Source organism: Dama dama, chromosome 29, assembly GCF_033118175.1.
Source record: "Dama dama isolate Ldn47 chromosome 29, ASM3311817v1, whole genome shotgun sequence".
In the NCBI taxonomy this organism is placed as follows: domain Eukaryota; kingdom Metazoa; phylum Chordata; class Mammalia; order Artiodactyla; family Cervidae; genus Dama; species Dama dama.
In genome coordinates this window covers 66,787,762-66,815,666 of record NC_083709.1, presented here as the reverse complement: position 1 = coordinate 66,815,666, position 27,905 = coordinate 66,787,762, and the positions used below count along the sequence as shown (strand labels likewise).

The following is a 27,905-nucleotide window of genomic DNA, read 5'->3' as shown; positions in this document are numbered from 1 at the left end:
TTGCGACCCCATGGACTGCAGCCTACCAGCTCCTCTGTCCATGGGATTTCCCAGGCAAGAATTCTGGAGTGGATTGCCATTTCCTTCTTCAGAGGATCTGTGTGACCCAGGAATCGAACCCACATCTCCTGCATATTGCAGGCAGTCTCCTGCATTGCAGGCAGATTCTTTACTGACTGAGTCATCAGGGAAGCCCTTGAACTTGTAGGAGTTGCCATCTTTACAAAACCCATTGTAAGAAATTAGATTTGTGCCCACTCACTCAGCCAGCTTTGGTGTCTGGCTTGTCTTCAGCTTAGAAATCTCCCCTGGTCTACTTGTTCCTTACTCCAGCCAAATGAAGAAACAAACTCCAACCTAACGGGCTTGGCTCCCTGCCAGGGCCCATCAGTCAGTTAGGTGTACGTGTGTATTGGGTACAGTATGTCCCTAGGAGCTACGGGATGTTCAATGACTGGTCGTTGAGTTTGTCTTGTTCGTAGTAGCTGCCCAGGTATGGCCAAGGCCCTCAGCTTCTTGCACAGGTCAGCATTTTCTGTTGCTGGAAACTGCCTGGAGGGTGGGAGTTGGGGAGGCCTCTATCTAATATTCTATCCTTCTGGGGACCACCAATTAATATATCAGTTTGTTGGGAAGCCCTGAAGAAAATGAAGGGTATGTTTTAAACATAGATTTGGCCTGGAACTGGAAAGGACAAGAACAGTCTTCCTGTCTTGCCACCTGTTTTATACCTCTAACAACTGGCTTTCTCACTTCCATATATTTCCAACTCATAACTGGGCTTACACATTGCTTTGACTGGCCATGGTCTTAATTCAAACTCATGGCATCCTTATTTTTTCAGTTCCACTGGTCAATTCTCTCTGTATTTCTTAGCTCAAATTCCTGGTCCATGGCCAGGCTAGGGATTGGCTGCCATGAATCACATGTCCACTCTAGTCCCGTCAGCTATGTGACGGTAGGTCACGTGATTCAAAACAAGTCTACAGGAGAGGGGTTGGAGGTATTCAGAATCCCATCTTGAGGGATTCTCCCATCAAGATGGGCGATACCTCCCATCAAGAGGTATCCCATCTTGAGTTACCTAAGATGGGAACTCAGAGTTATTGATTACCTTAGTTACTGGTTAAGAATCAGGCACAAGCGACTTCCCTGGTGGTGCAGAGGTTAAGACTTCACCTTCCAATGCAGGGGATGTGGGTTTGATCCCTGGTCAGGGAACTAACATTCCATATGCCTTGGGGCCAAAAACATAAAACAAAAAACCCAGAAGCAATATTATAACAAACTTGATAAAAAGATTTTTTAAATGGTTCATACCAAAGAAAACCTTGAGAATCAGGCATGAATCACATGGGAGTAAGATATTACACTAAAGACTTTATTGCTATCCCTGGGTGACATGAAGGGCACAGCAGAAGCCTGTGTTCACAACAGAGACCTTCAGGAAGCACATCTCAAAAGACTGGCCCGCAGACTCCCGGCCCTGCTGTCTCACTGCCTGGAGATGCCGTGGTTTCAGGGACACACAGCTCGGCCCCTCCCACCTGGACCATGTGGAGTCCTGATTTAAGAGGACTTTGTATAGTCTGAGGCAAAACGCAGGACTAAGTCAGCGCCTCTAAGCCCCCGCATGGGATGTCTCTTTGGAACACTCGGGCCTGTGACACATTCCTGGAGGGAGCGGCCTCACAGCTGCAGTCACAGCTGCCAGGAGCAGGCTGGGGCTCCCCCCCTGCGTGGGGGGACGGCACAGGCTGGAGGGCTTCCTCTGGGGACTCTGAGTGAGCTCACCCTCACCCCTGCGCTCACTGACTTCATCATCCAAGGCTGCTTGGCCAAGAGCCCAGGCGGAGTGAGGGGCTTTCTTCCAGAACAGGCCCCGGGCCACCAGGCAGAGTGGGGGATGGGTGAGTCGCAGGCCTGGCCCTGCTCCCTGGAAACCGAGGTGGTGGTGGAGGGGCAGCATCATGAGCTCTGAAATGCCAGAGGATCTTTAGAAAAAGAGGGTGGGCCGAGGGTGGTGGAAGATAGAAAAGTGCAAGCAAGTCAAGCTTTTTTCTCCATTTGTTTTTTGGCAATCCCACTAGAGAATTCCAGGAGGTGTGCAGATGACATCATGTCTTACAACTGAGAAATCTCAGTAATTCCGTGAAATGGAGTCTCTGCCTACCCTGTATCTCTGATGGAAACTGCTTTGTATTTACACGTTTAAAGCTGTATTTTTTGTTACATTTAAATGAGGGTTTAATATTCTTAAATATCTACCAAAAGTAGATTACAATGCATGAAGGTCCCATAAGATGAACTTCACTTTCTCAGCATCACAAACAGTTGGAATACAGAAAGTCCAGGGGTCGGGGGTGGATATAAGTAAGAAGGTACAAAAAAAGTTTGCTTTAAAAAATTTTTAAAAAGTTTAAAAGTTGAATTTTTCCTCTCAAAGTCCAAATAACTGTAGCCTAGGGAATCATTGAGATACAGGCTTTGTATGCTCATTTCTTTGATGAGAATGATTTCACGCACAACTGTCTAACCGAGTGTGTGTGCAAGAGACTCAGCATCACACTCACAAGCACACACACCCACGGGGACAGACACACAGCTGAATTTCATTGTTCTAGGCACTTCATATCCAAGTTCTTGAGTCTGCCACCTTCCCATTCCACTGGACAAATATTACTTCTTTGGAGGCAGGACATTTTCCTCAAAGAAGCCCTGGTTGACGACATTCCCTGCTGGGAAGTATCTGGCCACGACAAAAGAGGACCCGTCACTTGCAGACGCCTTCCCCACTCCCATCTTCTTTGTATTCTTCCATACCATGGCTGTGAAGTGTCCTGTAGGAACAGGCATGGGGAGAGGGAAACGGGCTAGTTAGCAAAGCCTGGAGAATGGTGTTTCAAGGGACTCTTGAACTCCTGCACCATCCTGCCATGTGGGGGGAAGCTTGATCTTCAATTGCCAGTCAGAAGAAGGAGACACAAGACACTGACCAATTTTCTAACACATTGGGTCCTCTCAATTAGCCATATAGACCCTACTCATCTCACTATCCAATGCTCAAAAGTTTCATGGTCTCCTAGAGATTATGGCAAAGCCCAGTGACCCCAACAATTAGGAGGTCACCCTACCTTGCTTCCTACTTCCACCCCTTGCTCCAAACCACACTTTCAAGGTCACCAACGATCTCTGTGTTCCTTCCCAATGGTCACTTATTGTCCTTATCTTGCTTGACATCTCAGGAACATTAACAGAATAGATTCCTGTCCCTTTCAAAGGACTGTCCTCTTTTGGTTTCCTCTCTTGGCATTCACCCCGCATCACTCACTCTTCCTCCTCCTCTTCCGTCTCACTTGTGAATACTGGAAGACCTGCATTTCCCAAGGTTCAATCCTGGGCTTTTTTTTTTTTTTCCTGTTGCCCTCTTCAGACTATTTCATCTTTCCTTGGCTCCCAAATATCTTTCTCCAGCCCAAATCTCTCCTCTGTGTTCCAAACACAACTACTTACTTGACATTTCCACTGGGATGACTCACAGGCATCTCACATGTAACCTGCCCAAACCTCACTCTTGATCTTGGTCTCTCCCGTTTCCATGACCAGTAATCCTCAGGGTTGCTCTGCATTCCTCCTCCGCCTTCATTTCCCCACAAACCCTCATTCAATCCTGAAGAGTCTAACTTCAAAATACATCTCTAGTCCTTTCATTCCCAAAACCATGGTCTCAAGCATGAACTTTTCTCACTTGGATCACTGCAATAGCCTTCGCCTGACTCTCCAGCATCCACCCTTGCTTCCTCAATTTACATTCCACTGATGTAACCAGAGTGATCATTTTGAGACACAGATCATATCTGTTTACTTCTCTACTTAAAAATCCCTTCATTGCGTCTAGTTGCACCTAAAATGAAAGTGAATGCTTTGGTCCAGTGGCCTCCTTTCCATCCCTTGAACACATCTGGTTATTTCTTACTATGGAGCCCTTGCACGCACTGGCCACTGTATGCAATGCTCGTCTGATGACCAGCGTTTTCTTGTCCCTTAGGTCTTGGCCCAGATGTCACTTGTTTAGAGAGGCCTTTCGCAATCACTCTTATTTCCTGAACACCTCCCTCTCAAGATGGCCTTACTGTACTGTTTCCCGCCCTCACAACATTCTTACCATTTGCAGTGATATACTTGTTTGATTACTTGCTAAGCACTTCGCCCCTTCACTAGGATATGAGCCCCATATGGGCAGGAACCAAACTGATTTATTTATCAAAGTATGTGCAGTACCTGGCACAGCCTGACACATGGAGTGTGAAATAAAACTTTGTGGAATGAATAAATGGGATGAATGAGTGAATGAATGAAAGGCATATGGAAGAACCAACCTGGACTAAGTTCTGCCGTCACTGGAAGTGCAGGCCTTGTATGTTTTGAGCTCTTTGAGACCCAGACAAGTTAGAGCCTCCTTCAGTTCCCTCTGCTCTGAGCCACATAGCTAAGTTCCTTCTTAAGATATTGCTGGCCCCTGCAGACGCTTCTGTGGCTGCTGAAGCTTCCCAGTATCATTCTCCCACTGCTCAGGCTGCCTGCCCAGCACTCACGGGTCTTTTCCAGCTGCTAACATAGCTTAGCTTCTAACTCTGCTCTTGTTTTGGGGTCAAAGAACTGATGCTGTAACATACTCTTTGCTCAATGACCATAAATTCTCGTCTCCTGGGAGCAGAGATCAGGAGTTCATCCTTTCCACCTTTACCGCTGAAGATTCAGAGAGATCCTTTGACAGGTCAGTGGGATATTTACTTCCATGTCATAGTATGGCATTCATTTTCTAAAAACAACCCTGAAGAGATTATGTTTCCTCTTTGAGAGCAGGCACCATATTTGTGTTCTTGGTACACAGTAGATGCTTAATTAATATCTGATGAAGAAAGGAAGAGACAGAGGGAAGGAGGAAGGAGGAAAATTGTGATCAGAGTAGCTAAGCTTCCCACTGGGTGGTTAAGAAAGAGGGTAACCACTTTATATTCATTAAGATGGATTTTTTTTTTTTTAAATAACAAATGTTATTTGTTAATGGGGATGATGGGGAGAAATTGGAACCCTTTTGCTTTGCTGATGAGAATGTAAAAGGGTGCAGCCACTGTGGGAGACAGTATGGCAGTTCCTAAAATAATTAAATATAGAATTATCATGTGACCCGGTAATTCCACTGCTAGGCATATACCCAAAAGAACAAAAAGCAGGGACTCAAATATTTGCACACCAATGTACATATTATTCACAATAGCTAAAAGGGGGAGAGAAAACAACTGCCCAGGGATAAACAAAATGTTGTATAAGGAGAAGAGTCAAATCCATGGAGAAAAGTAGAATAGTAGTTGCCAAGGCTTGGCCAGGGGCTGGCAGGAAGGGACTGGTGTTATTGTTTAGTGGGTTCAGAGTTTCAGTTTGGAATGATGCCAGCGTTCAGGAGATGGACGGTGGTGACGGGTGCACAGAAATGTGCGTGACTTAACCCCAGTGAGCTGTATGCTTAAAGGTGGCTAACATGGGGCTTCCCTGGCAGCTCGGTGGTAAAGAATCCGCCTGCCAATGCAGGAGACGTGGGTTTGATCCCTGGTCAGGAAAGATCCCACGTGCCTTGGAGCAACCAAGCCTGTGTACCACAACTATTGAGCCTGCGCTCCACAACAAGAGAAGCCTGTGCATCACCGCTGGAGAGCAGCCCCCGCTCTCGGCAACTAGCGAAGAGCCCAGGCAGCAAGGAAGACCCAGCACAGCCAAAAACAAAACACATAACAGTTTAAAAAATTATAAAAAATGGTTAAAATGGTAAATTTATGTTAAGTGTATTTCACCACAAAAGGAAATAAACAAAGGTAGGAAGGAGACAGGGCTGGTATCCACACTCTTCCAGTCAGGAAAGAGACAAAGTTTCCCACTGTGTCTCGTATTTGGTAAGGACTAAATAATCATTCATTGATTAAACTGTTTTTCCCCTATAGATGAACTCTATAATTTATAAAAATTTATTTATTATTTTTATTTGGCTGCACTGGGTCTTAGTCAGAACATGTGGGATGTAGTTCTCTGAACAGGGAACCTGGGCCCTTTGCATTGGGAGCTCAGAATCTTAGCCACTGGACCAGCAGGGAAGTCCTCATTTTTATAATTTTTAAATGTAGGCATTATTTCTTTGTCTACATCTCTAAAAGATTTGTGATTACTAAATTCTTTATGAAAAAAAAACAAAACATAAACACTAACCTGCAGGACTGGTGTGATATAATCAAAGCAAGAATTAAAAGGAAACAAACGTTAACTACGGTTATGCATCCTGACCATTTACCCTTAAGCTCATGTTAACTATTGCTCAGTACACCCTGAGTCTCACCTCAGAAAAGAGGAAGCACTATTTTCCAATTCATCCTTGGTCCTTAAACTTTTAATCACATTTCTTTCATCTCCAGCTCTTCAGCAGCGTTGCCAGGTGTCACTGCTTCTATGGACTGTCTTTTCATGAAGGCTCACACCCTTTTGCCCACAAGCCTTTTCTCCAAGAGACCACATGCTTTGGCCACTGACCTACCCACTGTCTCCATCACCCAGAGAAGGAAGAGCTGCCATTTATCCACTGGTTGCCAAGAAAATGATTACAGACGCCACATGCACACCAACAGAATGAATGTCTGTGGAAGCCTTTTCCAAACAGATAAAACTAAGTCATCTTTCCTCTGACTGGAGAGGTTTCTGTCTGCACACAGATAATTAAAGTCTGGGTATTTAGAGATGAATTACAGGACACAACTTCCTTAGCAACCATCAGATACACACTGGTTTCTAACTCTAAACTACTAAGAGCTTCCTTCTTTTTCTTTTTTTTTCCCAAAAGGATCACATCCTCTTTCCTGCTATGGACCCAAACTTTCCAGAATATACATCTGAAAAACACATTAAATAAGTTACAGTATATCCTTGCAAGAGAATAAAAGAGAACGCTCTTTCCCTATTGATATGATACAATCTCTGCTAACCTGCCCTGTGAAGAAAGCAAGTGTAAAACAGATCACCTACCTGACACCAGAGTATAAAGAAAGGAAAAACCACAACTTTTGGTTCGAATGACTCTAAAGGATACACAGAAACTGGTATTGCTGGTTGGGAGGCAAAGCGCTGGAAGTCAGGGATGGAAGGAAGACTGTCCACCTTATACAGCTTGCAGACCTCATGTCATATAAACATACTACTTATTCAGAATAAGTCAACAAGCCCATGCATTAAAAAAAACCCAAAACCCAAAATAAAGGACCTGCAAGAAGCTATTTCTCTCAGCACAAACAGAATTGTGTCCTTCCTCACAAGACTCTGACCTGGGTAGGGGTGGGGTGGAGTCAGGGGTATTTTGAAGGCTCTTTCACTTACAGCATGGGCCCGGGTCAGGTTGAACCATGGTGCAGTGAGAAGCAGCTCTAGGGGTGGCTGATGCAGCGGGGACAGGCCTGAGCATCTTTAAGAGTCTTGCAAAACCCCTGCTTCTACCACCACCCAAAGCTGTGCTCCTGTCCAAGGGTCAGGCTCTGTGTGACCTCAGCCATTGCCCCCTGGTGCCTGGGATGGAGTAGGGGCTGTTGGCTCTAAGCTTTTCCTCTTGAGGGGTGGGAGATGTAGGATTACAGACAAGACAGAGGGTTAGGGATCACGGGAAGTTGAGACCAATCCCCAGCTCTGACACTTGAGAGATTCCTACCTTGGAGCAGGGACCATGGAAGAAGCATCAGATTGAAGATAGAAGGTAAAGAGAAGTCTTTCCCCCTCTCTGGGCCTCAGTTTCCTCCTCTGCACAATGGGTGGAATAAAGCCCCACCTTCAAAAGGTACTGCAGGTTGTGGAGGTGGAGACGCTTTTTACTATCAAGCGGTGTGTCCACACGAGCAACACCAATAACTTGCTTTGACACATGTGTGACTGCTCGTGAATCTTGCTCACAGGATGAAATAAAACATCTTCTGGACAGTGACCTTTATGAAAAGAAGGTCAAGTTCTGCCTACACATCGTTGGTCACTGGTAGGAGGCGGTCACTGTTGCTGCTTCACCTCTCAGATCTAATTACGGCAGAACCAGCAGTTCTCTCCCAGGGCCTGGCTGCAGCCTCCTGGTCCTGCCCCACGGGACTGAGAGGAAACGCCTTGGTTCAGAGGCTGCTACCTCTGCCACACGATTGCAAGAACCCCTGCCCCAAAGGGTGAGCGCAAACCACAGGAAACGGTGACTGGCTCTCAGAACATGTCACTTCCTGCTTCTGAAGCGTCCTCCAGAGGGTGGGAGGCTGTCAGTGTCCCCACCCAAGGGTGGGGAAGAGGAATAGCGGGACGGATAGAGAATCCTCTGTTCACTTCCTCTGGTGCCTTCTGGTCAGAGGAACTCCCAGCTGCTTTGAAACCATCCTGGGCCCCGGGTGGACGTGAGTCAGTTCTGAGGAAAAACGAGCCTGGTGAGGCCTGTGAGGGGCAGGGGGGACCCAGAGCAGCTGCCCAGGGCTTTGGTAGGCTAACCATTCACTGCTCACATGGGCGGTCCATGGGAAAGTCTGGATGGTCCCATGGCCGGCTCCCTGCATCTAAATCCTGGCTCTCAGAGCGTCCCATGGAGGCCACGGCCCTGTGCCTCTCCCTCAGGGACAGGGAAGGACAGGGCGCTGACCCAGGTTCATGGAGCTCACAGTGCCAGAGCTGAGACTGGATCCAAAAGTCTCTGCATTCCAAGCTGACCTGAACCACACACTGGTGTGCAAGGGAGCAGGGAGACTACTTGGGAGGTTGGGAGGAGGGGGTGTGGGGGCAGGAGGGAGGAGGGTGTGAAGACCAGGGGAAGAGTCAGTGGCTCCGCAGCTTTCCTGATGGCCCCAGGAAGCCACTGGCACTTTAATCAGAAGAGCAGCATGGACAGGGAAGGTCTCAGAATACTCTGGCTCCTGGAGAGCAGGCCCAGGAGTAGGATGATGGATGACAAGCGCTGAGGTACCACTCCTGAAAAGACACACTCAGCAGCTTTTCAGCCCACAGCCTCTGCACGCCACACTCCAGGCATCTGGAGAGCGCCGAGCTGCTGCGGCAGGAGCCGACAGCTGGGGTACTCTTGGATGGAGGGGTGTGTGTACGTACGTGTGTGTGTGTGTGTGTGTTTGAAGAGGTGGGGATGCTTTTGCCCTCTGGGCAAAGTCAAACCAGAGAAATATGGAAGAAGTAAAACAGAAGGAAAGGGACTGATTTTCAGGGGGTTAGTTCCTCTGAAGTCAGACCCAGACTACAGCCCCGCCCCGGGCCAGGTCACTGCTGCGTCCACATCACTCACCGGTCCCAGAGGTGAAGCCAGGCTGCTGAAAGTTGTAGTTCTTGATCTCACTGTACCATCTATCAGCCACCTCCTTTCCTGTAAGGCAAAGACACTGCTGACAACTCAGCAGCAAAATGAACCGACTCCCTGTTCCTTCCATCTCCCATAAGCCCCAAAGCACCCACCCCTCAATTTAGACATTTCATGAAGCGCCGACGGGCTGACATGGGGACTCTTGCCCTGGAGCACATCCAGGCTGAAGGGAGGGCCTTCTTGGGGGTTGGGAAGAGCCCTGACCTGAGGTCGGGGGGCCTGTGTCTGTGTCCTTGCCCTGCCACTAATTGGCTGTGCAATCCTGGGCAAGGCCTGCCCAGTTCTGGGCCTCTCTACAACAGGACTGAATGCAACATACTCCAAGGGCTTCTAACAATGCTGCGAGCTTTCCGGAGACTCTGCTCTCATCCCACCGCAATACTTGCTCCTGACACATCCACAGGAGGAAGTGTAGTTGGGCTGGTGGGTCAGGGTCTCTGCTGCAGGCAGAAGGGCCCTCTCCTGGAGCATCCACTGGTCACAGCATTCCCCTGGGAGCAGTTGAGCTCAGGGCCAGAGGGCTAGGAGCCTTGGGCCTCAGGGCAGTAAGTCTTGAACTTTAACAAGTGCATGAATCACCTGAGGCTCTTGTTAAAATGCAGCTTCTGACTCCGCCAGATCTAGGTGGAGCCTGCATTGCTAACACATTTCCAGGTGCTGTGGCTGATCCATGGACCACACCTGGAGTGGCAGGGCCTCTGAGAGCAGTGGGAAGCTTTTCAAAATTACTGATGCCTGATACTGTTATCAGTGTCTCTGGAGGAGAGATCAGGCACTATACTTTTTAAAAGCACCACGGAAGATCCTAGGGCGCAGCGAGGGTGGGGAACTGCTGCCCTAGAGGCCACCCACCCAACCCCTCTCAGTAGGGATGGGGACACTGGGGCCATGGAGGGCAGCAGACTTGCTCAAGGCTCCACAGGGAGCCAGCGAGAGGGCTGGGAGGGAGCCTCATCTCCTGCTGGCTCTTTCCCGCCCCCCTCCCTTCTCCCCATCGAGGCCCACAGCCTGAGCCTGGGGAGGGGCTGCGGGCCTCGGGCTCTACCTTCCTCAGGGGCAGGCCCATGCTTCTCGTGGAGCTCTGCCTGGAAACATAGAGGACTCCAGGGCCTCCCTGGGGAAGCCCCAGGAATGTGAGGCCAGGGAGGGAACAGTCATTCTCCTGCAGGGGAGGGAGGCAGTCAGAGCTCGAGGTGGCTCTCTCCAGCATTTTTCCTAAAAAGCCACGCCAGCACTGTCAGAGCCAGGAAGTCCACAATGTTTGGTCAGTGTGGTGGGATCACCATCCAGGTTGTGACTTTGGGTGAGGAATTGCCTTTCCCATTATTATTACTTTGTCCAACATGGAAAAAAGCTCTATTGCACTTTTCTCATGAAAACAGTTAATACACAAGCACTGAAAAGACTTTTCGAAGAATGTGAGGAAAGTAAAATTCTTCTGTAACTGGGGATGCTGCAGTGCCCACAGGGTCAGGCCGAGACTCGGCACAGAAACGGTCTCTCCCCCGCCCCCACTCTCAGCTGGGAGTTCTTCTGCAGGGGGTGCGGGGGCGGGAAGTCTGACTCATCTCTGTGTCCCTGGCACCCGGCACAGGCCTGGCCCTGAGCTGGCCACTGGAGCCCTTGTAGTGAACTGCAGTCAGCCCCTGGGGGCAGACAGAGAGCTCTGGGCTTCTGTTCCCTTCCGGGCAGGTAGCGCATCACGCAGACACTATGAGGACCCTGAGGAGGACTTCAGGAGGAGCCTGAACACTGGATGTCCCAGGCCCGGCTCAGGCAGTGGGTGGGAAGCTGAGAAAGGACCCACCTGTCTGATCGTAGGATGCCCATGCCAGGTTCTCTCCACACTGGCCACGACTGGACTCTGGGCTGTGCTTGAGGATCCTCGTGCTGGCCAGGGCCTCTGAATACCTGCAGGAGTCCACGGTGCTCCCTTAGAGCGTGTACAGCCTGGGGAAGCCTCCAAAGTAGGAGCCCTAACCTAGTACGGCTGAGCTTCCGTCCCTGCCCTGGGCTCGGGGAGGCAATCAGGAGCATCACACCTGCATCACTTCTAAGCCCCTGCTCCAGTCCCACTTTACAGAGGAGCAAACTCGGGCTCAGAGGAACAATGGGACCTGCCCGGGTAAATGGCAGAGGGGCTATTCAAGTATGACCATGTTTGCCCCGCAAGCCCGCATCTCTCCTGAATCCTGGAGCCCGTCCGTGACTGCCGCAGCGGCAGCGCCATGAAGGGCCGTGGGCGCTGGGGGCACTCACTGCTGAGCCTCCCGGTTGAGCTTCTTGCAGAGCTTCAGTGGGGGGACACCATGCTGCCTCCGGTACTCATTGTGGGCCTTCAGGACCTCGTCGTTAAACTGCTTGGAGGCTGCAACGAGTTCAAGATGGAGACCATCTCAGTGAGGAGAAGAGAGCCACGGGAAGTAGGAAAGTACCCTGCGGGCTTCAGAGCATGGCCCAACTCAAACCTGAGGCCACATGGCCAGGCTTGCTGCCCCAGTCTCTGCACACCAACACCCCCAGGACGATGTAGGGCCCCATGGATCATGTAAGGAATCTGGGTCTTTATTCATGGCGATGGGAAGTGACTGACTGGGGGAAGGGGGGTGAGCCAAGGAGATCTCTGTTTCTAGAAGACCCTGCTGGCTGCTGAGTGGAGGATGGGCAGAGCAGATGGAGCGGGGCGGGATGCTGGATGGTGCTGGACAGGGAAGAGCAGGACATCCAAAAGAAAATGTGTGAAGGAGACTGGATATCTCAGGTGGGACCTATGGTACATGCTACGGGAGGGCTGGGAAGGGCTGCAGATGGGAGCTCAGAGAGAACAGGCCTGGCCGGGGAGCAGGGCTACCCGCACTGCCCCAAGACAGAGGGGCAGATGGAGACAGGAGGACCGACCAGGGCAGGACAGCATCAGGAAGTGGCGAGAGGGGGAGAGTGTGGGAAAGAATGCTGTGGTGGGGGGGTGTGACCAGCTGGCCTCAGCAGGTGAAGGAAGGTATGCCCAACTGGGTCCCAACCTCAGAAGGGGCAAGGCCAAGGGGGCTGGAGTTGGGAGAGGAGAAGTGCTGAAGTCAAAGGTAGGCCAGGTCAGCAGGGGACAGAGGTCATATCAATTCGGATCTGAAATGGAACTTCATCTATCCCACGCCCTCCATCCATCTCTCCATCACTCATCCACCCACCTACTGACTCATGATGTAAGCAGCAGGGTCCAACTACCCATCTATCACCCATCCAACCCCAGCTCATCTATCTGTTCATCTGCTCTCCGAGTGTGTCCTCTGTGCCAAGTCCCATTACCATATGCCAGGGGTTCGGACAAGGTACCTACGTCCTTCCCTCAAAGAGCTCACGCCCAGGAGGGAGAGAGTCTTGAGAACAGCAGCCAGCAGTGTGGCAGGCTCGAGGTGCGGGTGAGCACAGTGCAAGAGGAACCTGGAGCAAAGCAGCCTACCATGGTCTGGGGGTCAGGAAGGTGACCCCTGATTTGAGGCCCCACAGATGTCTGAATAGGAGCTGGCCAGGCTAAGACTCTGAAGGTGCTGACCTCAGCCTTAGGAATCTGGGAGGATGGGCGGACCCCCTGCCATCACCACAGAAATGGTTGAGTTACGTGTGAGGGCCACAGGGGGCCCACAGAACCGAGCTAGTGTCCTCTGGCACGAGCCTGTCTCTGAAGCCTGCTGTGGGCAGAGGGTATAAACCAGAGGATGAGAGAAGCAGCCCTCCACCCACTGGCCTGAGTCACCGTCACCAGCCACCTTTCTCCTCCTCTGCGGTCTTTTCCCCCAGAGGCCATGGAGATGAACCAGCAGGGGTCCTCTTCCCCTCCCTCAACCAGGTCCCTCAGGTCTCCTGGGGCTTCAGATTGAATCCCCTCAGGTCACTAGGAGACTTGAGGGAAGAAGGCTTGCCCTCTGGAGCTTTGGGCTAGACAGTGACCAGGAGAGGGAAGGAAACTGCAGGCCAGGCCAGTGGTGGCCAGTGGTCACAACCTCCAACACTCTGGGGGCTGGTGGGGCAGTCTGGTGGGGTCCAGTCATAGTGATGGGAAGTGTGACAGGGACGGGAAAGAGGTGCCAAACGCCAGGATGTGGGAGGTCTGGATTGACAGGCAGAGATGGGGAGACGCTATGACAAAGGCGTGGAGGTGAAAACCGTGGCCAAGGTAACAGGTCATATGGCAGAGGGCGGAGCTACCACCTGAAGTCCTCAGGCCTGTGTGGCCGAGAGGCCCACGGAGAGCGAAGGTGCTGTTGAATGAGTACAGAGTTTCAGATCTGCAAGACGAAAAAGTCCTGGAGATCTGCTTTACAGCACTCTGAACGCACTTTACTAAAAAGTGGTTAAGATGGTGAATTCTATGTCATGCGATTTTTACCAGAATTAAAAAAAAAAAAGATTTTGGGGGACTTCCCTAGGGCTCCAGTGGCTAAGACTTGGCACTCCCAATGTGCAGGTCAGGGAACTAGAACCCACACGCCACAGCTAAAGATCTCACGTGTCACAACTAAGACCCAGCACAGCCAAGTAATAAATATTAGAGAAAAAATTGGGGTTTCACATATTACTGTGGATAATGGAGTCACAGAGGCTTTTAAAGAATATCTCAGGTGGAAGCGGCAGGAATCACAGCAACTCATGGGACCCACACTGGAGCCTCACCAATAGGACACTAAGGAGTCAGTAGGGTGGCGCGGTGGCCAGAAACCCGTGGCTCCTGGGCGATGTGCTGCTTGCCCTACACAAGCCCGTGTCCAGCTGCAGCTCTTCACCCAGCCCAGCCCCCAGCTTGCATTAGAGTCAGTGACAGTCTGAAGTGTGTACAGAGGTGGTGATGAGGTGAAGAAGGGGCTGGGTATGTGGTCTCATCAGGGATGGTAGCAAGAACTGCAGAAGATCAGACTTTGGAAGATGCAGCACAGGGCTCTGCTGAATTCTGGAGCCCCACAGGGCAAAGTTGGGAACAGTGGGTGGAAAGGCAGGATGACGGATTTCAGCTCAGCCTGAGAAAGATCTCCGTCTCCATCAAAGCTTTCTGAAGACTGAAAGTGCTACCTCCCATGATGCCTCTCAGAGGAATGCAGGCAATGGAGGCCCAGTCAGATGACTTTTAAGTCACTTCCAATCCTGAGGGTGAGGGTGAGAGGAGGCAAGATGACCGACTGACCCCAGACTTCCAGGAGTCAGTGTGTGTGTACATGCATGGGCGAGTGTGGGCACCCACAAAGTGGTAGAGGGTCTCTATCTGAGTGACAGGCCTGGCTAGGCCCACCCTAATGTCCCTTCCAGCCCCGGTGGGACACCATGAAAGACGCATGGGTCTGAGTGGTGTGGGCAATGGTGACCACGGATGTATCAGGGAAGGCCCCCTGGAGGAGATGATGAGGGGGCAAAGGCGCGGGAAGGGCCAGGGTAGAAGGGGTCTGGTGTACGTGGTGCTGTGAGAGAGAAAGAGGTGGAGTTACGGGGAATGGGTGGGTCACTAAGGCAAAGCCAGTTTAAAGATAGCCCTGTGTGATACAATGGACCCTGGACTGCTCAGGCCCTGAAGTCTCCTGGGCAGTGAAAGTGAAGTCTCTCAGTCGTGTCTGACTCTTTGTGACCCCATGGACTGTAGCCTACCAGGCCCCTCTGTCCATGGGATTTTCCAGGCAAGTGTACTGGAGTGGGTTGCCATTTCCTTCTCCAGGGAGTCTTCCCAACCCAGAGAAGGGACATATAAGGCTGCTGAAAACTAGGTCACTGCAGTCCCAGAATGTGGGAAGTACTGAAACAAAAAGTGAAAGTTCCAGCACCAGGGTTTCTAGGAAGGAGTCAGCAGGGTCGCCCTCTCTGCCTGTCACTGACTGGAAAGCCTGGGGGCCCCATAACCACACCCCTGGCTGATGCAGGGGTTCCCTCCCACCTCAGCAGCCAGTCCCAGCCCAAGTGGCTCCTCTGAGCAGAACCCAGCCCCAGGGAGGCAAGAGACCTCCCAGGGACCACACCCAGCAAGAGACACACCCACTTCTGTAAAAAGACCTGAGGACAGATAAACAGAAGAAAAACAGAACCCACCCATCCCTGCATTAGGCAGGGGGAGACCTCAGAGCCACCCCACGATGGGGGAGGGAGGGTTATGGCTTCATTTTGTAGGAGGGCAAAAGAGCATTCCCAGGTGGCTTAGCAGTAAAAAAAAAAAAAGTCCATGTGCCCATGCAGGAACCATAGGAGATGTGGGTTCGATTCCTGGGTTGGGAAGATCCCCTGGAGGAGGGCATGGCAAGCCACTCCAGTATTCCTGCCTGGAGAATCCCATGGACAGAAGAGCCTGGCAGGCTACAGTCCAGGCGGTCACAAAGAGTCAGATGTGACTGCACACAGGCTGGCAGACTGAGGCTCAGAGAGGTCATACAGCCTCAGGGTACCAGCCTGGAATGAGGGAGGGCCTTCCTTCTGCTTGTTGGCCAAGCATTTCTGGGTGCCAGGCCTGTGTATCATCTGATTTACTTTTCACCACCTTTGCGGGAGCTTTCACCACTGTACCCATTTTTTGGATGAGGAAACAGGCTCAAGAAGATAATCTGTCCACGTTCCCACAGATGGTCTAGGGGTAGGCCCCCAAGGAGGGGAACCATGCCTGAACCCCAGCCCACTTCAAGGGTCACCAGACAGAGGAAATCACTGAGAAAAGGGGGCCAGTAGACCTAGGAGGAGGATCAGGCCCAGTGAGGCTGACAGCTGCCTTCAAATCTTTGAGGGGAAAGAGGAGGAAGAAGGAAGAGAGAAGAAAAGAACTAAGATTTCTCAAGCACCTCCTCTGTGCTAAGCCCTTTGTAGACAGACCTGCCCGAGTCGTCCCAGAGGAAAGCCAAGGGCTCCATGGTCCTCAACTGGGGCTTAAGGTCAGAGCGGCTGGAAGGGGCTGCCTGAGATTGGCTCCCGCGGCCAAGGGGAGGGGGCAGGCCAGGGTTAGGTGGAAGACAAAGGCGTCTTGGGTGGGGCTGGACTAGGGGCTCTCAAAGGTCCTTAGGGCAGAGCTCCTAACTGTGGAATAAAGACTCTGAGGAGGGCCGTGCCCCTCCTCCCTCACAACTGTTGGCTGGAACAGACCCCTCCCTCAGCATTCGTCCTCTTCTGGCCTCCCAGAGCCCAGCTGACTCATTTCTCAGCCCTCTCCCGACTCCCCATCCAAGAGGCCCAGGACCTGCAGGGCCAGAGCAGGAATTATGAACAGGCCCCTTCTGTCCCCTGGCAAGAGGCTAGAAAACCTTTGGGGCAAAGCTGGTTTTGCTAGTTTATCAGGAAGGAAAGAATAAAAACTTGATTAAAAAAAATAAAAAGAATGAGTTCCAGATGGGTAGCTTTTTCAGCCTGGGTTCCAGGAAATTCAAGAGGCAAATCCCAGCTCTGCCTTTTATTAGCTGTGTGATCTTGGTAAAGTTGCTAAATCACTCTGTGCCTCATTTCTTCCATACACAACATGGGGATAACAGTATCTACCTCACAGGGTTGTTGTGAGAATTAAATAAATCTTTGTAAATGCTTTAGATCAGATCTGGAACAAAGTGAACCAACTATAATTCAACTAAATGTCACCTAAAAGTTTTGTCATTACTGTGGGGCAGAGACCCATTAGCCTGGCTTTGGGGGGAACTCCCCTCCCTGATTTTACTGGGAGCAGGGCTGCTGGTATTTAACCGGGTCTTTGATGACCTTTTTCAGTACCTCTGAGCTCATGTACTTGCTGAGTGAAAAAGTGAGCACAAGAACAGATGAATGATTTGCTAAAGTAATTGTGGTGATAGAAATGTATTAGCCTCGGATGCTACCGAGGTGGCTCATTCTATCCCAGTACATTGTAAAAAAAAAACCAGATGAATGAGACTCTCACACCAGCACTGAGGACATGGTGCTTCTCATTATAGACAAGGAAACTTTGGTCTTTGGGAGGACATGTGACTTGCCCGAGGTCACACGGTAAGTCCACACTGGAGTCAGATCCAAGAACATCCCTCCCTTGCCCTGTATCTCACACACTTTCCACCTTACATGCTTCTTCCAGACCCTAAGCAAGAATGACAAGGATGTCCCAGGGTATGCCTTAGGCTGCCCCTGTGTGGGCGGATGATGGTCACGGAAGAACCGAAGGAGGCGGGGCAGGGCGAGTGCTTGCTTCGCCAGCCGAGAGGCGGTCTCTCTCCAGCCCTGCCTGCCGCCACCCAGGCCTGCCTGCCAGCATGCTGCCCTGTTTCCTCATCTGTGTGAGAAGGAAGGATGACATCTGTGGTTTTCAAAATAGCTTACAGCAGGGAAACCCTGTTTTGAACCTTTCTTTAGAATCAACAGATGAAAACAGAACTGTGGGGACTAACCGGCCCATGCGGCCTTCCCCTGCAGAGGCGTGAGGCCCTGCTCTGTAGAAAATTCCTGGATAATTTGGTCCCTGGAGGTCTTTCTGCCCTGATGACCTCTGGGGCTAGGAGATGTGGATCGAGGGACAATAAGATTCTTAGCGATAGAGAGTGTGTGGTTGTCCTTCAGGGCTGGAGACCAGGCTGAGAAGCAGGGTGACAAATGATCAGGCAGACAGGTCAGGTCAGCACCCAGCTGGGAAGTCAGACAGCAGGATGCAAATCTGTTTGTCCACTGTATGAGCTTGGGCAAAGTACTCAAGCTCTGTAAATCCATTCAGCTGATAATAAGGGCCTCACAGGCTGTTACAAAAATTGGTAACACATATGAAACACCCAGCTTCAAGCCTGGCACACAGTAGGGGCTGAATGATTGGCAATCGCTATTATTAGGGACCATATTAGAGGCTTCCACTGAGCCCCAGGCTGTTGCCTTTCTCTGCTCAGCTGCAAACTGAAGCCCAGCAGGAAGATGTGGGCCAGGGGCTGGACCTAGGAGTCTCTGAACACTGGGCTTCCAGACTTTAAGCTGTGTTGGTTATGAGACCCTTTTCCAGCAATGCCCACTACCCCAGTAGCTCTGCTGTATATCTGAGGTTAAAGACTAAAAAGAGATGGGCCCCTTTGCAGTGATGAGGAAACTGAGGCCCAGAAGGGGCAAGCTCCTTACGAAGGTCTTTACAGAACCACAGAGACCCCCCTCTGTGGATGCACGCCTGTGATGTTGCCTGTCCTCTGGGCACAGACAGTCTTGGGCTGGTGGCCTGGAACGTCAAGTTTGGGCCTGTGTAACCCAGAAAAGTAATTTTCTCTTGGGGACCCTTAGGGGAGCTGTTTACTATCCAGGGGGCTCAGAGTCTTTGGGGGAGATGAGTAGAATGCATGTGGCTAAGGGCCAGTATTCTGGAAGGTCCCCAGGTCTGTGGAGGTTAACCATGGGAAGGGGGCGGAAACTGCCTGAACCGGCTCTAACTTGCTTTCTGCCACCATCCTGGAGACTCTGCATCTCCAGTCCTAGAAGGTGTCATCACCTTCCTGCACCTAGACTCACACCACTTGACCTTTCCTTCTTATTCACAAGTTAGTTACCAAGTCTGCTTGAGGCTACCATCTTGAAAATCCATCCCCGCTTCTTCTCCAGTCCCTTAGATGTTTCTGTTATCTCTTGCTTGAGTAACTGCAACAGTTTCTCCCTGACCCCTACCTCTACTCCCTCTCCAGCTGATCCACCTTGGAACAATTCTGGTCCCGAAGCTTTTAGATCAATGCCTTTCAGTGGCCCCCCAGGTCTCACAGAGAAAGTCCAAAGTTCCAAGACACTCGAGAGTCTGACCACCTCTTCCAAGAACCTTCACTGGATGCTTGGGAAAGAGATCCACCCTCCACCCCCAGACCACCACAAGCTCCCACTGCTCTTCACCTGCACCTGTCTTGTGGCTTGGATTGCTCTCCACCTCTTGCTAGAGCCATGTACTGCCAGTCTCTTCTACAACCAGCTTTCTGATGCATTTTATAAACCACACAAACACTCCTAAGGGCAGGGGCCATGCCCTCTGTAGCACTAGGTCCACAGGTTGATACAGAGCTGACAGATGATGGAAGGGAAGAACGAGGGAGGGAAGGGAAGATGGAGGGAGGGAGAGAGGGATGGATGAGCAGAGAAAAATGGGCACCCAGCAGTTCTGGAAAACTGTTTCTTAGGAAAAAAGCCAGAAACAACTGATTAGAATGTAGCTTTAGATAATTTGTGGACTTCCTCCTAATCTGTAGAGAAAGGGGCTAATTTCCCAAATAGGGATTTCAAAGGGCCCTCTCACATCTGCCATGCTCTCCCCCACCCCCACCACTAGCCTGTTCTTTAACTGCATAATAACTATGCCACCTTTCCAGACTGCAAAAGACCCTGTGGATGATACCGGCCATCTTCTTTGTATAAACAAGGAAACAGGCACAGAGAAGGAAAGGACTTCGCTCAAGATCACACAGCAAGTGATTAGCAGAGCCAGGCTGAAAGCCAGACCTGCCACTGCAGATAAGGCAGGCTAGGCCCAATGCCAGAGAAAGTCACTTCCTCCAACACTGGTACCTCAGAAGTCCAGATCTTGAGGACGGATTCAGGAAGAGACCCAACTTTAAACCATCTGAGGCTGACAACTTCAACTTTCCATGAAGTGGGGCTTTTGAACTCTTCAAAATCTGTTCATTCGAAAGCCTCCTGTGAGGCATGAACCATACTGAGATAGACAGGGGTCCTGGCTGTCAGTGAGGAGTTGGTGGGAAGCAGATCTTTGGCTGGGTAGAGTCCCAACCTGATAGCTGGGAGGGCTGCAAGAAAGAAGACACCAGGTCAGGAAGTGGGGTGCGGTACTAGTCTAGGTGTTGAGCCTAGAAGGATGGGGAGGATTTTCAATTTCACCGAAGTGGGAGAGGTGAAGTGGTGGTGGTGGTGAGCGCTGGGAAGGGGAACCCAGGGGAAGGGTCCAGGGCCATTGCTGAGTGCAGAGGCAAGAAAGGGGTGATGGCCAGCTCCCTGAGAGCCCCACAGTGGAGCTGAAGTGTGTACTATGGGATGGAAGTTGTTCGGGAATAACAAGAGGAGATCTGGGTTTTAGAAAGTTCACCATGGCAGCCACTGTGGTGAGGATGGACAGCAGACAGGTCAGAGAAGGGGGAAGCCTTTGTGTGTACTCCTGTGTAGCCTGACTCTGGCACGGGGTGGGAGTGGGGTGCCTAGAGGAGTAGGCACAAGGATAGAAGAAAAGGATGCTCAGAGCTGTCTTTCGCAGGGTTGGTCGGGCAAGCTGCTTTGCATCAAGAGATCGTGTCACAGTTCTGTGGCTTTTTCCAACTCTAACCCTGTCCTGAAACAAAGCAAAAGCCACGCCTTGGCCGGACTCAGCGCTAATCCCATCAGCGCCTGGAAGCCCTCCCTGACGCCATCTCTGGCCCGCAGACGGGAGGACCCTCCCTCTGTCTCGCCTTCGCTCCCCCTCTCCCGGTGGCCCGACGGCCACCTCGGCTTCCTGGCTGCCCCGGAAACTGCCCTCTCCACGAGCCCCTCCATCCCGCACCCTGCGGTCCCACAGCGGCCGGAGCCGCGTCGCCCAGGCGGAGGTGGTCGACCCACTCCCCCTGGGGATCCAGCCAGCTTCGGGAAGAGTGACAGCGAGGACCTCGGAGCCCCGAGCCATCACCGCACCCGGGTCCTGCTGGCCCGGCGGGCTCACCTGATTTGCCCATGGCAGGCTCTGCGCGCTGCTCCGCTCCCGCTGCGCTGCGCTCCCTCCTGGCCCGGCGCGGTTCAGAGCCGAGGAGGCCGGGCGGCTACAGCCCCTCCCCCGGCGCCGCCCGGCCCCCGCCTTATAAGGCAGTGGCAGCTGCAGGAGGAGCTGCCTGGGGCCATCCCGCCGACTGCCTGGAGGAGGCACCGCGCCCCGGCGCCGCGCGCGCCCCAGGACAATTTTGCCCGCCTGGGGCCGCTCAGAGCTCTCCAAGTGCGGACGGGAGCCCTGGCTACTGGCCCCGGAGCTGCCCCTCTCCGGACCCCGAATGGGGGTGCAGAGGGAAGCCCGCGCCTCCTACACAGTTCTTGGTAGATGCTCAGAGGCTGATACGCTAAGGGGACCGCAGGGCTCGTCGTCGGGGAGTGAGGGACGGCTCCGACCCGCGTCGCGAACCCGCGTGCCCAGGGCTTGGTGCTCTCCCTGGAGCGGCCCGACCCCCACAAACCCCGGGCTCCGGGCTCCGATGCACGTCTCGTACTCTCCGCAGCACACACCCTCTGGTGTGGGTCTGGGCTGGAGCTGGGCATTTCCCAACGCTCCCCTTCCCCGCGTGGCCGTCCCAGGGAGGCTTCTGCAGTCCCGTCTGTCCCCTGTCCTCTTGTCCCTCGTTGTCCCTGTCAGACCAAGCCAAATCCCCCACCCCTGAATTCTGGCGGGAGACCTCCTCCTCAGCTTCCTAACTTCATCCCATGCTCCAGAGGTGGGGGGTTGGGGGCCCACGCCGAGTGGCTTGCGGATTCTCAGAGTCTTGGTTCCCAGACCAGGGATCAAACCCCGCCCATGGCAGGGTCCGAACCGCAGATTCCCAACCAATGGACTGCCAGGGAGTTACTCAAACTAAAAAAACCTAAGATCATGGCATCCGGTCCTATTACTTCATGGCAAATAGATGGGGGAAAAGTGGAAATACTGGCAGATTTTATTTTCTTGGGCTCCAAAGTCACTGCAGATGGTGACTGCAGCCATGAAATTAAAAGACGCTTGCTCCTTGGAAGAAAAGCTATAACAAACCTAGACAGCATGTTAAAAAGCAGAGACATTATTTTACTGACAAAGGTCCGTGTAGCCAAAGCTATGGTTTTTCTAGTAGTCCTGTATGGATGTGAGAGTTGGACTATAAAGAAAGCTGAGTGCCGAAGAATTGATGCCTTTGAACTGTGCTGTTGGAGAAAACTCTTGAGAGTCCCTTGGACTGCAAGGAGATCCAACCAGTCCATCCTAAAGGTAATCAGTCTTGAGTGTTCATTGGAAGGACTGATGTTGAAGCTGAAACTCCAATACTTTGGCCACCTGATGAGAAGAGCTGACTCATTTGAAAAGACCCTGATGCTGGGAAAGATTGAAGGTGAGAGAAGAAGGGAATGACAGGATGAGATTGTTGGATGGCCTCATGACTCAATGGACATGAGTTTGGGTAAACTCCGGGAGTTGGTGATGGACAGGGAGGCCTGGCGTGCTGCAGTCCATGGGGTCGCAAAGAGTCGGACATAACTTGGAGGCTGAGCAACAGACTTTCTGATATTCCCCAAACATGTTCAGAGATTCCTCACCTCCTTGCCTTCCTTGGGCTATTTGTTCAGTCTGGTCTGCTGGCCCATCTCTGCCCATTCAAATCCTACTCTTCCCTTAGGGTGTATGGGTTCCTTCAACTTCCAGAGGTCTTGACCACTTCTGGCCTTGGGGCAGTGGTCAGTACACATCTGGCACTAAAGAGACTTGGTCTCACTCATGGCCCCACCCCTGTGTGAGACAAGCAGGGAAATAAAGATGCCGCCTGGGTGAGATTCCCCAGAGCAACTCCTTATGGGGGAAAGGATTCAGTAAACCCTAACTGAAAGAAGCTAATTTTAAGATCTTTCAATAAGTGGGCACTGCAGTGGACTGACTTGTTGATTATAAGGGTAGATTTTTAAGTAAGGCTGGGCACTGTCCCCTTTACTTCCTCCCCTGTGCCAGGCAAATAAGACTATTTATATTTGATAACATTATTTTCAAATTTCTATGGAACAAATACAAAGGTTGACCAAATATTAGGCCCTAAAGTAAACCACAATAAATTCCCGAAAGTAGAAACTATTCAGTTAAATTTTCTGAACACAATGTAATAAAACTAAAATTTAACAAAAGATTAACTGATAATTTTTGAAATGAAAAAAGTCCCTCCCAGAGGACTGAAAGGCGAAGTCAAAACAAGTGTTCAGAGATGAATGGCAATTAAGAATACTTGGTTAAAAGCCTGGGGCATGGCCTTGAAGTCATGTGGCCCACGTCCATGTGCCAGCGCTGCTGCCCACTGACTGGGATTCTCATCCAGGTGCTTGAAATGACAGTAATACATAACCCAGAGGGTTTTTTTTTTTTTTAATTAAATAAGATGATAATTAAAGCATCCTTTAAACATCACTTATTTGTGTGTGGGTAATATTTCACAGTCACAATTTAGATATGTAAAAAGGTCACTGTAGATCTAGTCCAAATTTTGCTGATGGCAGAAAACTTAAACTTGCAAATTGACGGAAACTGTCACATCTACTTTAGTCTCTTGGGGATAAATATTCAAGCAATCCAGAATCTTTCTTGGTCCCTCGCTACGTCTCTGGGTCACTCTTCTAGACTCAGGTTCTTGGGCCGGAGCCCCTGTTTGGCTGAACTGGGGTCACATGACTTCCCACAAGCTTTCAGAAAGAGAACAGAGGAATGTCTGCCCCCCTTCAGCTTCCATAGTTAGATACAGGATCTTGTACACTCAGACAGAGACTTCGCCACATGCTGAGCAGCCAGAACCCAGAAGCTATCTGCCTTATCTTCCCTTCAAGAAAAGGAAATTTTGTTTCTGCCCTAAATGTTTCCCCAGAATGTGCTGCACTCCATGATTCAGTCCTCCTTAGTGTCTAAAGTCTTATATTATTATAAATTCTTCCCTAAACTATGGTTTAAGATACATATAATGTTTTAAGCCCTTCAGCCTTTGGGTCTTGATCTGCAGTTCTGGGGAATAAAAAATTCATTGTAATAGTTTGATGGGTAGAGATCATGGCAACTAGAAAAGTGGAGGAAAGAAAAACCTTGGCAGAAAGTCTCATTTTATTGAGTTATGCTCTCTTTATTACTGTTGATAGAAAATATATGGGGGGGGACTCCCCTGTTGCTCCAGTGGTCAAGACTTTGCCTTCCAATGCAAGGGGTATGGGTTCGATTCCTGGTTGGGGAGCTAGGACCTCACGTGCCTTGGGGTCAAAAAAGAAAACCCCCAAAACATAGGACAGAAGCAATATTGTAACAAATTCAATAAAGATTTTAAAAATGGTTCACATAAAAAAAATAGAAGATTAGAAAAAAGGAAATATATGGGATTGCCAATTGTTTAAAAAGAGAAAATAAATAATGCTGGGCCAAAGGAGTTAGACAAGTTATAGAAAACAAAGAATCACAAAAAAATATTGAATTCTAATTAATGAATAAATGCTGGAGTGTTTAGGGGTGAAATATATTAATGTTTGCAACTTACTTTGAAATGCATAAAGTATAAGATGGATGGATAGATAGAAGAAGAGATGGATAAATAGTGACAAAGCAATTAGCAAAATGTTCATTATAGAATCTGGACAGTGGTTATGGATTTTCACTTTCAAATTGTCTGCCAGTTTGAAATTTTCCATAATAAAGTGTTCAAATTAACTGAATAAAGAAATTAATATAGATAAAACAGAAAAGTAGAAGTGAAAAAATATATCCCAGAGCTGGAAGATATCAAATAGATAAATTTCTACAAAATCAAATCAATAAAAAAAAGTCTAAAAAGAGAAAATTCAAATTCAAAGAGGAGGTAACCTCTTTTTAGAAAAATAGTATTGACTCTCCACTAGTAGATTTTCTGAATTGGGCAATTTTCTAGGGAAAAAAAATATATAAGTATTTAAGAAGAGAAAAAAATCAAAATGAACCAATATGGTAAAAAAAATGGTCAAAAAAATGAAAATATGACTGCTTACCTAAATAAGAGCTGGACCCAGATAAGCCTGCAGGTAAATTCTATCAAAGCTTTGAGAGACAGATGATTCTGGTACTATTTACATGTTCTAAAGCATAGACAACCTTCCCCTCTCATTTAATGAAGCTAAAATGATCCTGAGTCCACAATCTGAAAAATATAGCAAATACAAAAAAAAATTATGAATATAAATATCAATGTCCTAAATCAAATGTCAGCAAACTGAATCTAGAAGCATATTATTAGAGTAAAATTTATTTCAAGGATATTAAGAAATATATTCATAATTTATAAGTCAAAGGAAAAACGTCATTTAAATGGACGCAGAAAATACCTTTGATACAATTCAACATCTACTAATGAGTTTTAAAAAATCTGTTTTCCCTAGCAGAATCAAGAGAAACCTCCAGAACAAAGAGTAAAACATCATACTTAAAACATGATGCTTAACAGTAAAACAATGGGGCATCGCCATTAAAATAAAGAACATAAGGTTTCTTGCTATCACCACTGCTATTCAACACTGTTTGGGGAGTTCTAGCCCATACTTGGGCAACAAAATGATGTAAGAGGTATAAATACTGGTAAAGGAAGAGTGAAGTTTTAATTATGGCTTCTCCCTAGAAAAACCTAAGAAAATTCATTAAATTAATATAGAAACCTTCAAATGATAGCCAGGTCCAAGAGTAATATTTTTAAGAATCAGCTTTATCACATGGCATCAATACCTAGTTAGAATGTTGTTGCTGAGTCACTAAGTTGTGTCCGATTCTTTGCGACCCTATGGACTGCGGCACACCAGGATTCCCCGTCCTTTATCTCCCAGAGTTGCTCAAATTTATGTCCATTGAGTTGGTGATGTTATCTAACCACCTCATCCTCTGTCGCCCTCTTCTCCTTTTGCCTTCAATCTTTCCCAGCATCAGGGTCTTTTTCAATGAGATGGCTCTTCGCATCAGGTGGCCAAAGTATTGAAGCTTCAGCTTTAGCACCAGTCCTTCCAATGAATATTCAGGGTTGATTTCCTTTGGGATTGACTGGTTTGATCTCTTTGCAGTCCAAAGGACTCTCAAGAGTCTTCTCCAGCACCACAATTTGAAAGTGTCAATTCTTTGGGGCTCAGCCTTCTTTATGGTCCAAATCTCACATCAATACATGACTACTAGAAAAACCATAGCTTTGACTAGATGGACCTTTGTTGACCATGTGATGTCTCTGCTTTATAATATGCTGTCTAGGTTTTTCATAGTTTTCCTTCCAAGGAGTAAGAGTCTCTTAATTTTACGGCTGCAGTCACCATTCACAGTGATTTTGGAGCCCAAGAAGAAAGAAAATCTGTCACTGCTTCCACTCTTTCCCCATCTATTTGTCATGAAGTGATGGGACCAGATGCCATGATATTCATTATTTGAATGTTGAATTCAAAAAAGCCAACTTTTTCACTCTCCTCTTTCACCCTTAAGAGGCTTTTTACTAGCTCCTCTTCACTTTCTGCCATTAGAGTGGTATTGTCTACATATCTGAAGCTGCTGCTATTTTTCCTGGCAATCTTGATTCCAGCTTGTGAATCATCCAGTGCCGTATTTCACATGATGTACTCTCCATAGAAGTTAAATAAATAGGGTGATACATACAACCTTGTTGTACTCCTTTCCCAATTCTGAACCAGTTGTTCCATGCAAGGTTCTAATTGTTGCTTCTGACCCACATACAGGTTTCACAGGAGACAGGCAAGGTGGTCTGATATTCTCATCCTTTTAAGAATTTCCCACAGTTTGCTGTGATCCGCACAGTCAAAGGCTTTTGCATAGTCAGTGAAGCAGAAGCAGATGTTCTTCTGGAATTCTCTTGCTTTCTCTGTGATCCAACAAATGTTGGCAATTTGATTTCTGGTTTCTCTGCCTTTTCTAAAACTAGCTTATGCATCTGGAAATTCTCTTGTTCATGTACTGCTGAAGCCTAGCTTGAAGATTTTGAGTGTAACCTTACTAGAATATATCATGGGAGAAACCTTGATTAACAGCAGTAATAGCAACCTACTTTTTTTAAAGATTTTTTTTTTTTTTTTGATGTGGACTAGTTTTTAAAGTCTTTATTGAATTTGTTACCATACTGAAGTGAAGAGAAGTCGCTCAGTTGTGTCCCACTCTTTGCGACTTCACGGACTGTAGTCCACCAGGTTCCTCGGTCCATTGGATGTTCCAGGCATGAATACTGGAGTGGGTTGCCATTTCTTTCTCCAGGGGATCTTCCTGACCCAGGGATTGAACCCGGGTCTCCCGCATTGTAGGCAGACACTTTACCATCCAAGCTACCAGGGAAGCCCTGTTACCATATTGCTTCTGTTTAATATTTTGGTTTCTTGGCCTCGAGGTATGTGGGATCTTAGCTTCCTAATCAGGAACTGAACCTGCACTCCCTGAGCTGGAAGGCGAAGTCTTAACCACTGGGCTGTCGAGGAAGTCCTGACATCAACCCATTTTAAAAGTACCCAGGTATGGACTTATTTCACTAGACACATGATCAAATTCATCTTATTACGAGGATTACATTGCTTCTTTACACGTGACAGGCTGTCTGCTTTAGGAAGAAAATGAATACGCTGAGGAGGGTGCTTGCTCTTGGGCAGCTCCATGCTGACAGGGAAGGTGAGCTGGATCCCGAGCCAGATGATCTTTCCAGGTCATTCTTGGGGAGTTGGGAAGAGACTGGGACATGGGGCATGAAGAACGGCCACGAGAGGAGGATGGAGAGGAACTGTGGAGGCTGCACTCAGTGGGGCCCTTCCAAACGTTTAAACCAAGAGGCCT

The 27,905-nt window shown here is 49.3% G+C and overlaps 1 protein-coding gene and 1 non-coding gene across 2 annotated transcripts; one reads left to right on the top strand and one right to left on the bottom strand.

Annotated features, from left to right (window-relative positions):
- Positions 1-1,360: 1,360 nt before the first annotated feature.
- Positions 1,361-21,174, bottom strand: GLIPR2 (GLI pathogenesis related 2). Its single transcript, XM_061132186.1, has 5 exons — positions 21,048-21,174; positions 11,681-11,789; positions 11,229-11,332; positions 9,347-9,424; positions 1,361-2,840 (listed from the first exon to the last, which is right to left on the bottom strand). The coding sequence occupies exons 1-5, from the start codon at positions 21,058-21,060 to the stop codon at positions 2,680-2,682; spliced, it is 465 nt and encodes a 154-aa protein (XP_060988169.1). The 5' UTR covers positions 21,061-21,174; the 3' UTR covers positions 1,361-2,679.
- On the top strand, positions 17,158-17,268 carry LOC133049001 (small nucleolar RNA SNORA66). The gene has a single exon (XR_009691168.1). It is a non-coding gene; the product is annotated as a small nucleolar RNA SNORA66 (small nucleolar RNA).
- Positions 21,175-27,905: the final 6,731 nt, after the last annotated feature.

Coding starts and splice junctions, on each gene's coding strand:
- GLIPR2 (XM_061132186.1), bottom strand. Junction 9,425..11,228: donor GGCATCCTACGATCAGACAG/GTGGGTCCTTTC, acceptor TTTGCCTTACAG/GAAAGGAGGTGGCTGATAGA. Junction 2,841..9,346: donor TGGCTTCACCTCTGGGACCG/GTGAGTGATGTG, acceptor CTGTTCCTACAG/GACACTTCACAGCCATGGTA.